General features: G+C 38.4%; 3 protein-coding genes across 3 annotated transcripts; all 3 read right to left on the bottom strand.

Moving 5' to 3' along the window:
• Positions 1-254: 254 nt before the first annotated feature.
• Positions 255-1,021, bottom strand: GCK72_004613 (uncharacterized protein; the record flags this gene model as incomplete). The annotated part of the gene is made up of 2 exons (XM_053724793.1): positions 255-410; positions 740-1,021. The coding sequence occupies 2 exons, from the start codon at positions 1,019-1,021 to the stop codon at positions 255-257; spliced, it is 438 nt and encodes a 145-aa protein (XP_053588987.1).
• A 2,366-nt stretch (positions 1,022-3,387) lies between these two features.
• On the bottom strand, positions 3,388-4,959 carry GCK72_004612 (uncharacterized protein; the record flags this gene model as incomplete). Its single annotated transcript, XM_053724792.1, has 2 exons — positions 3,388-3,922; positions 4,730-4,959. 2 exons carry the CDS (start codon positions 4,957-4,959, stop codon positions 3,388-3,390), a joined length of 765 nt encoding a protein of 254 aa, XP_053588986.1.
• Positions 4,960-5,160: 201 nt separating this feature from the next.
• GCK72_004611 (uncharacterized protein) lies at positions 5,161-7,559 on the bottom strand (the record flags this gene model as incomplete). Its single annotated transcript, XM_053724791.1, has 4 exons — positions 5,161-5,370; positions 7,140-7,265; positions 7,321-7,405; positions 7,474-7,559. The coding sequence occupies 4 exons, from the start codon at positions 7,557-7,559 to the stop codon at positions 5,161-5,163; spliced, it is 507 nt and encodes a 168-aa protein (XP_053588985.1).
• Between the last annotated feature and the right edge of the window lie 2,582 nt (positions 7,560-10,141).

Here is a 10,141-nt window from a genome sequence, read left to right as displayed (position 1 = left end):
AAAATTCAAATAAAGGAAAAGGGGCGGAGCTTAATGGAGAAAGTGGGCGGGGCTTATCAAAAGTAGACATTTTAACGAGAAATCTACAAAATCGAATTAAGGGAAAAGGGGCGGAGCTTATCAAAAATCGAGATTTTAACAAGAAATTCACGAAATTAAGGAAAATGGGCGGAGCTTATCTTAAAAGGGGGCGGGGCTTATCGAGATTTCTGGGGGGTAATTTGACATGAAAAAGCTGAAAATTGCATCAGAATTTAGACTTTCGGCAGTTGTCCCATCGCTTCGGCCTTTCTCAACTCGGCCGACTCCTTCTCGGTGAGCAGACGAATGTTGTGTGTCGTCTTGTGAGTATTCAACTCTTTTCCCTTCTCGACGAGTTGCTCGTTGAGCTGTTTCGAGACGATTGTCAGCTGGAACAGAGAAAAAATAAGAAAAATTGGGGATGGAATCTAGAAAAAACGAGGGATTTTTGAGCAAATCGATGCGGTGGTGGCCGAGTGGTTCAGACGTGGAAATTGCCAATTCCATTCCGGTTCAACCCCCCGATCGTGGGTTCGAATCCCACCCACCGCGAATCACTTTTATTCCGTTTTTTTTTTGAAAATCCACTAAAATTTCTGATTTTTAAGCTGGAAAACGTTGAAAGTTCCATTTTTGGACTCTCTTCAATTAAAAAGTACCTCTTCCGGCTATTCCGTTTTCTCCAACTTTTCCCCCCTTCATCTCTCAAATGTCTTACATTGGAAATATTATTCTCCAAATCTGGAATAACATCTTTGACAGTGTACTCAACAAGAGAATCACTAATCAAACGGAAACACTTCTGATCGGGTTTCAGATCTTTGATCACTTCCAGAACTCGTCCAATCTCTCGACGTTCCTCTTCGATACGTGTCACTTCGGCGGCAATATCTTGTTGTTGATCACGCAATTGCTTGAATTTCTCAACAACTTTTCGTTGTTCCTCTTGTTCGGCTGCTGTGGCGGTTGGTGCGGCGGCGGCGGTGACAGCGGAGGACATCTGGAATGACGGGATATGGGGATGGAGGAGAATGTGGGACAGTGAAAAATACGGATTTCTGAGCATTTTTAAAGGTGGACTAAGGTAAACTCTGATCTTTTCATGAAACAAAGTATGAGTACCTGCGAGTTCATTTTCATACCGAAAAAATTTTTAAAATCGGTCTGGAACCCGCTGAGAGCGATCGCCGGTGAGTTTGGGCATTTCGGTGGCCTAGAAATTCGACTTCGGCCATGTTGATTTTTTCAAATTTTATCGCTATTTTTGGTCATTTTTGTTGTTTTCTTTCAATAATTTTGAAAGTGAACGGCAAAAATTGATAGAATTATTACAAAAATGTTAGAAAAAACGAAGAAGACTCGAAAAAAACAACATTTTCGAAAAAGTTCTAGAATGTTCCACGCCCACAGAAATGCCCAAACTGTTTTGCCGCTCGTTCTCCGCGGGGAATGAACCGAATTGAAAACTTCTTGAAATATGAAGATGAACTCACGGAAATGAACAAATTAACATACGACTGAACTCGAATTGCTGACCCGTACCGCCAATTTTCACCGGCCACCGAAATGCCCAAACTCACCGGCGATCGCTCTCAGCGGGTTCCAGACCGATTTTTAAAATTCTTTCGTTATGAAAATGAACTCACAGGTACTCATACATTATTCTATGAAAATATCAGAGTTGACCTTAGTCCACCTTTAAAGGGGGACACCGGTATTCCAAAAATTGAGATTTTTGATATGAATCGACTCGGAATTTTGCGGAAAAGAGAAAAGTCTCCTGGAGCCAGGTCAGAAAATTAGTCTAAAACAAGTTATGAGGCGTCAAAGTGTCACAAATGGGCCTAGATTTTCCTATTTTTAAAGTAAAATTCTCTCGCCGTGCACGTGGAAAAATGCTGAAATATAATGAAAAATTCCATGCGAGGGGCCCTTTTTTGACACTTTGAGGCCTCATACCTCGATTTAGACGAATTTTCAGACCTGGCTCCAAGAGACTTTTCTCTTTTCTATAAAATTCTGAATCGGTCTATATCTAAAAATCTCAATTTTTGGAATACAGCAGTCCCCCCTTTAATTATTCAGAAATAGTGAATTTTTATATGTGTTATTAGCACGACATGCTTCTTACAACCGCGCTCTACGGAAACCGAAGAAAGATGTAGTCGAAAATGAGAGATTCAGAGAAAAAGAGACAATTTTCTACAGCATTTCGGTAGAGCGCAGTGGTAACAACTGCGCCGAGCTAATAGACAAAAGTTTTGATGTTTTCCCTAGAAAATATTTATTTTTTAACAAAACCTCGGTTCAGAGCGGAAGAAATAAGGGTTGAACCGTATTTTTTAGTTAAAAACGTGCAATTTTTGCTGTTTTCTGTTAGTAAAATTTTTTTTCTAAAGTTTTGCACGACTTCGGAGATTTTTTCTTTAAAAATACGACTTTTAGACAGAGAAAATGCAATTTTTTAGTACAAAAATGTATTTTGACATCATTTTTCAAATTTCCTCAAAAATTCGTAATTTCAACTTTTCTTTCATTACTTTTGTAAGAAAAAAGAGAATCATGAAAAGTGTGATTTCTTTCTGATTTCATATAAAACAATTCTTTAATTTTCACCATTTCTAAACGATAAAACTGTTTCAAACACATTTTTGACCTGAAATTATGTTTTAAGAAGCGAAAAAAGTATAAAATTGGTTGAAAATCACCAAAAGAATCATAAAATAAAACGAAACAGGATGCAAGATTTTTTATATAAGTTAAACAAAGAGAAAGAGAGAGAAAGGAGAATATTTGCAACATTTTGAAGAGATTTAAAAGAAAATGATATCAAAAAATGGGTAGAAAAATGGTAGGCTCCGCCTCTTTTTGGCGCGAAAATTGATTTTTTGAAGCAAAATTGTTGAAAAATAAGCGTTTTCACTACAAAAACCAGATTTTAGACGAAACTTTAGACAAAAAAGCAAAAATTGATCGGAAAGAAGTTTGAAAATCCAAATTTTCCGGTAGAAAAGTTGAATTTCAGTAAAAATTGCAAATTTTCAGTCAAAAATTGCAAACTTTCAGTTGAAAAATGTGATTTTTCAGTGAAAAATCGCGATTTTTCAGTAGAAAATTGAGGGTTTTTCAGTCAAAAATTACGTTTTTTCAGTCAAAAATTGCGAATTTTTAGTAAAAATCGCTATTTCCATGTAAAATACGTCAAAAAAGGGGGCGTGGCCTAATGCAAAATTCACGATTAAATTAAGAACAGGATGAATAACACAACAAGATGAGGATCATTAAAAGAAAAAGAAAGAATAAATAATTTTTTGAGAAAATTTTTTCTTCAGGATTCAGAATCCCTTCCAGAATTCCAGAATCCTCTCACGGCTCCATGTGCTCCTCGACACTTGACTGATCCATCTGACGATTCCATCCCTTCTCTGGAATCTTTCCAGAAGCGAGAATCGATTGAAGATAGTTGACTTCACTCAACGATTTCGCATTCTTGATCGCCTCCTTGATCTTGTCACGATCCTCATCAGTCAATTTGGCGCCTGGCGCACCTGCGGCGCCATTTCCATTCACCTCGACTTCTGATGGATCTTCTGTGTGAACAGACTTCTGAATCGCGTCACGAGCCTTCTTTCCGCTCTTCCCTTTGAACATTTTCTTCGCCGCGTCACGCTCTGTCAATCGGACACGATTGAAATCAATGACTCGAACTGAGGGCAGTCTATATATGATATACAATCTGTAATTCTCCTTATGAGTTATCGGATTTCCGATGAATGTGACGTATTCCAGCTTCTTGCACTCGGACAGTGGATCGATGTCACCGAGTTCGCAGATGTTGTTGTTTGTCAGAGCGAGCGTTTTCAGATTCGGAAGTTTTGAGGCAATGTCCGGAGAGATGTAGCTGAAAATTACAACTTTTACAGCAAAATTTCAAGAAAAATATGGCATAAAATCGTGATTTTCAACCTGCAACTGCTATTTTCGTTCAATTTACGTTAAAACACTTTTTCTGTGTTTCTAGGAAAGAAAAAATCAAAATTTCTAGATAAAAACCGGCATTTTCAGCTCAAAAATCGCGATTGTACTATTGAAAATTCAAAAAACACAGTTTTCATGCAAAAATCGGAGTTTTTTCTCGAAAAAGCGTTTTCAGATTCGGAAGTTTTGAGGCAAAGTCCGGAGAGATGTAGCTGGAAATGGAACGGTTTTCAGTGTTTTTGAGTGAAAAATTGCGGTTTTTTCAGCAATATTTCAAGAAAAATGCCATAAAATCGTGATTTTCCAATGGGAAAATGCGAATTTTGTTAAAAATCTGAAGATTAGCTGTGAGATTGAGCATTTTTATTGCAATTTCAGTAAAAATCGCAGATTTTTGATAAGATTTCTCATAAATTTCGAAAAAAAAACAGTGCTTTTCAATAATAAACTCGCGATTTTTCGGGATGAAAATGCCGGTTTTCATCAAAAATTGAAGGTTTTTGATTAAAAATTGATTCAAAACATGGATTTAGAGTTGAAAATCACGAAAAATTACAGAATTACTCGGAAAATTATCAAATTTCACGACTTTTCAGAGTAAACAGCTTTAAAAAGCGAGAAGAGCGATTTTTGAGTGATTCACATGGAATTTCGCTATTTTTTGGTCAGAAATTCACCAAAAACTCTATTTTCCACCAAATTTTCTGAATTTTTCGATTTTCCTACTCACTTGATGCGATTGTTATGCAAATACAGTGTGTTGAGCCGCGAGAACGTCGGGAAGTTATCCAACTTCCGGATATCGTTATCGGTGAGATCGATGACGTCGAACTGATCCCTGGTCACGCCCATATTCTCGATTACCGGAATCTTTTGACCGCGAAGATTTATCTCACGCATGTTTATCGAATTCACGAATTGAGGACGTTCGGCGAACAGATCCGTGGTCAGGCGCACCATTTTTTACCTTTTTTGGCTGAAATTGAGGGGTTTAGAGGGGAAAAAAGACAAGAAAACGATGAAAAATATAGTAAAATCGGGTAAAAGTGACCGGAAAAATGTGAAAAATCACTGAAAAAACGGAAAAAAGATGTTATTTTTGACATCACAGTAACAAGTGATTAAAAAATGTTATTTACATGAGATCAAGGAGAAAGAAAATCAGAAAAAACAGGCGATTGCGATGAAAATGATGAGAATGATGATGAATGGAACGTATTGAGAGAGGAAGTCAGTGTTACGGACGAATGATCCCTTTGTCAACATGCACCATGCCAACTTGACCATATTCCAGTCCTCACGATCCTGATAACGCATTTTGTTGAGTGCCAACGCGACATGCGAGTGACAGTTGTCGCAGATTAGATTGTGCTGGAATATTGAGAATTTGGAGGTGAAAATGTGGAATTTGAGTAGAGAAACGCGATTTTTCAGTGCATTTTTCGAAAAATTTGAACATTTTGGGCCAAAACTGGGGATTTTGCTGGAAAATCGAGATATTTTGGTGATGGAAATGTGGAATTAGAGCAGGAAAACTCGAATTTTCGATGAATTTTAGCGAAAATTTGAACTTGTTTGGGATAAAACTTCAGATTTTGGCAATAAAAATAAAGAATTTCAGTTGAGAAACACGGATTTTCTATGAATTTGAGCAAAAATTTGAACATTTTTGAGTTAAAACATTGGATTTTGGTGGAAAAGTGAGTTTTTGAAGATGAAAATGAAGAATTTGAGTTGAGAAACACGAATTTTCGATGAGTTTTGCAAAAAATGTAACTTCTTGAGCTAAAACTTGGGGTTTTGAAGGAAAAATGAGATATTTTCGACATTTTTGAGCTGAGAACAGGTTTTCACGAAATCGATGCAGAAATTGGAAAACCTTGGTGATGTTTGAGAGGGAATTCAAGTGTTTGAGTTAAAATTCAGGGTTTTGGAGTAAAAATCAGGTACTTTTATAGAGATACGCAAGAAAACTGTGAATTTTTAAACCTTAAATACAGAATTTTGGAGGAAAAATGAGCCATTTTTGAGTCTGTATATCCGGATCAGGGCTGTGCGAAAAATTTTTTCGGTTTTTTTCGGTGGTTTTCGAAAAATTTTGAGGCGAAAAACTTTTCGGGGCAAATTTTCCGAAAAATTTTACGGCGAAAAATTTTTCGGTCTAAACTTTTCGAAAAAATTTTTCGGACGAAAGATTTTCGGATAATTTTCGAAAAAACCGTTCGAAAAATTTTGGAAATTTCTCCTGAAATTTCAAAATTTAAGTTACAAAAATAGTGATTTTTCGATTTTTCCTGAAATTCTGTACTCAAAAACAGATTTCTTTCTTCGAAATACCAACGGTTTTTACACAAATTCAAGATTTTTGGCCCGAAAAACACATTTTTCAGACAGTTTTCTGGAAACTTTTTTTTTCGAATTTTTCGGTTTTTTCGGTCAAAATTTTTCGAAAAAAAAGTTTTTCGACTTTTTTCGGTCCGAAGTTTTCGAAAAAAAAAAAAGTTTTTCGGAAATTTTTTCGGAAACTTTTTTTCGCACAGCCCTGATCCGGATGTCTGTGGAGACCAGAATTCGGCACATTTTTGGTAGAAAATTCGGACTCTGAGCGAGTTTTTAAAATTTCTGACCAGCCATTATGCAAATTGAGCAAAAAATTTCGATAAAAAACTTAAGTTTTGGCCTAAAAAAGTATATTAGAGAAATTTTCAAAAAATTGGTCAAAAATTTCAAAAAATGAGATTTCTTCACGAGTTTCAGAGCCCTTTAGCAAGAAAGCAATCGAAATTGAGTAGTTTTTATCTGAAATTTTGAATTCTGAGCCAGAAATACGGGAAATCGTTCCTGCAGAGGGCTCGATGAAAAAATGACAGAAAAACAGCATTTGTGACTGAAAATTCAGTTTGAAATCATCAAAAACGTCCATCTATAGCTAGAAATGCGTGTTTTTCACTCAAAAAACATAAAACATCCCCGAAAAAGTAAATTTTTCAGTTTTTCGGGGTCTATATCCCGCTCATACAAAGAAAACGTGAAAAACATCAATTTCCATCTGAAAACTGGTGTTTTCTTCACAAAACTCGTCAATAAATCGCTTTTTACAGCCAAATTTCGAGTTTACAATCCGGATTTTCGTGAATTACCATTCTTGTCTTATACTCATCGGAAGCTTCTTGAACCGCCTGATCGAATCCATCGTATCCCGCTTCCATGTGCTCCGGCGCCAATTGCCAGTATCTAGTCGGCCATCCGAAGCCCATATCGTCTTCCTTAAAAAATTTTTTTTCGAATTTTATCGATTTTTCTCGACTTTTTTCGACTTACCGCCACATAATAACTGCCAGCGAAATCGCGAATCACACCACGACTATTCGCAATTCCCATATGACCGATGAACGGGAAGAACCAACTAAACCGAGTGAGGGGTTTTTTTGTTTTTCGTTGGAATTTTTTGAATTTTCGAGGCTTTTCGCTTACGTAAGACATGGAATCGGTGTCCAGACGATGCAAAACGGGTATCTGTTGTTTTCCGGGGAGATTTCTCGATCGGTTATCGGCATCATTAGTCTGACAGGCTGGAAAATCGATTTTCAACGGAATTTTGTGGAAAAAAACGGTTAAAATACGTTTAAATAGAGGTTATCGATTTTTTGAGCAGTCTAGAATCGCGAAAATCGCTGTAAAACCATGAAAAACGGTGGAAATTGCGATTTTCTGGAAAAGAATAAATGGAAAATTCGAAAGGTCCGCAAACACCGCGCACCTCAAAAGTGCACACAATGCGTCATATTTGACGCGCAATCTCTCTGTGTGTCGGTTTGTCCGGATTTTGGAGGGAATTTTAAAACGGGGACAATATTTATAGAAAAACTATGGAAATATGTTGGTAAAAGTGAGAATAGTAAGATGCGTACCGTGCTAATATGTACAAGCACCCTTTATGAACAGCCAGCTGTCATTATACCAAGAAGGGGGTGGCTTCTTCGTCTTCTCCTGAGCAGATGGTGTCTTCTGTTTCCCCCTTTCCTTCCTTCTCTCCTCCGTGTTTCCCCTCCCAAATATTGATTTACCAGCGATAATGAGCTTTCTTTCTATTTTTGCAAAAGCTCACTATTTATTGTTCCTCAACCCGATATTCCTCATTTTACAATTATTGTGCCCTTATACGACCACCAAAAATTTTCCACTGACCCATCACGTCTTCTGGAATATCTTCATTTTCTATCTGTTTCGAGCCCCTTGCATGCTCTATGAGCCCGGGGAGGATCGAGGATGGTGTATGTTATGCATGTATGGAAGTTTATATTTGGGTTCTTTGATGACTGTATTAAAGACGTTCGTTGAGAGAATCCAGAATATACGGATAGGCTTAATTGTGGCAATTATGTCCACGTGGTGCTTAATTGGGGCAATTGTTTTATTGAATTTGAATCCCGGCAAGAATTTGGATGTAAGGGTATAGCAAATGCGCTCTATTTAACCTAAAGGCTTTTCAGATGTCACGAAACATTTCTCTGATGACAACTTACAGTCTTCTCTTATCATTTATTTATTCTTCCAAGTTGCCGGTGGCAAGGTACCCTCATAACCCTGTAGTTCTCCGAGTCCTCACAATAAATACGCAACGACACTCCGCCAAAGCCTCACGCGCCTACCGTAACCTCAGCGCGTCAGTTCACGTGGACACGTGTACTCCACGTGGCAACAAGTAGTTTCTGGAGTCGGTTCGCTTTCAGAGTTTAGTTCTAGTTTTAGCGTTGGTTGTTTCAACCTTTGTTTTGTAAGTTTATGCTCTCTTATTTTATTTTCTTGCAATAAAGTAAATTTATTGTAAGAAACTGTGTTCTTTGTCGTCATATTTTATCAGGACCCTATCACCCCGTATTCGTACGCGGGCAACTTGGGGGCCGAACCGGTTGTTTTTTTTGTGTTTTTCGTAGCGAAACGTTGAATTTATCGTTGGGCGAGTATAAAACCCAGGCGATTTCAAAGTTTTGCGGAGAAAATACAAATTTTTGGTAAAATTTGGATAAATTTTACGGAAATTTGTGAATAATTTTCGTCGATTGGATAATCAACGAATTGTAAACAGTTTTTGGATAAAAACTTTGTTTACGGACAACAACGCAGAAGATGAGCGACAAAACATCGTCGAAGCAGTCAACGTCGAAAGTGGACGACAATCGGATGATTGTTGTGGAAACTCAAATGAGCGTGAAGGAGAGAAGAAAGAAAGTGAAGAATTTCACTAAACTTATCGCTAGCAGCGTCAAAGTGGAGGACGAAACAAGGTTGCAACTCGGGGAGTTGACAACGAAATGCAGCGAAACGGAGGTGGATGCGATTTTGGAGCCGATGAGAAGTTTCCACAGAGAGTTGTTGGAAAAGTTCGAAGAAATCGGAGGAGATGAATGGCCGCGATCGGTGATTCGAGTTATGAGAGAGTTCGAGCTCGAATCGGTGGCAGAGTTGAGAGAGGCGTGTGCGAAAGCAGCGCAAGTGCAAGTCGAGGAGAACGTATTGACGGAGTGCTGGAAGGAGGAAAAGAAGATGCTCGGGGAACAAATCCGGGAAATCCAGAGAGAAAAGGAGATGCTCGGGGAGCAAATCCGGAAAATTCAGAGAGAAAAGGAGGTGGCTGAGGCGCAGGTCAGTAGGCTGGAAAAGGCGCTGAAACAACTGATGAAAACGGTGGAGCGGCAGGAACGCAAGCCGAATGGCTTGTGGGACGAAACCCAAGGAAACAGAAGCTGGTGCGAGAGGGTGGAAAATTGGGACATCGAGAGAAACGATGAGGGAAGCAGGAAGAAAGGAGGAGAAGACGCGTTTAGCAGGAAAACTTTGAGTCGGTCAGGAATTAGCGAAGTCAACGAAATGGTGCAATGTATGAACAGGATGTTGAAGTCTTCAGCGTTGCCGGAGCCAAAAACGTTTGATGGAACAGGCGAGTTCAAGGAGTTCAAACGGGCATTCTTGTTGAAGTACAACCATGTGACGGAGAGTGATGACGAGCTGGTCGCAATCTTGGAGGAGAAGTTTTTGAAAGGGGCGGCCAAGTCACTGTTCAAAACGTTGCCAAAAAGATACGAAAGATCAATACAGTCGCTGTTCGAAGAGTTTGAACACAAGCTTAGAAAGCGACAAG

The sequence above is a fragment of the Caenorhabditis remanei genome, chromosome II, assembly GCF_010183535.1.
Source record: "Caenorhabditis remanei strain PX506 chromosome II, whole genome shotgun sequence".
In the NCBI taxonomy this organism is placed as follows: domain Eukaryota; kingdom Metazoa; phylum Nematoda; class Chromadorea; order Rhabditida; family Rhabditidae; genus Caenorhabditis; species Caenorhabditis remanei.
Note: the sequence above shows the minus strand (reverse complement) of the source record. Positions and strands in the feature narration are given on the sequence as shown.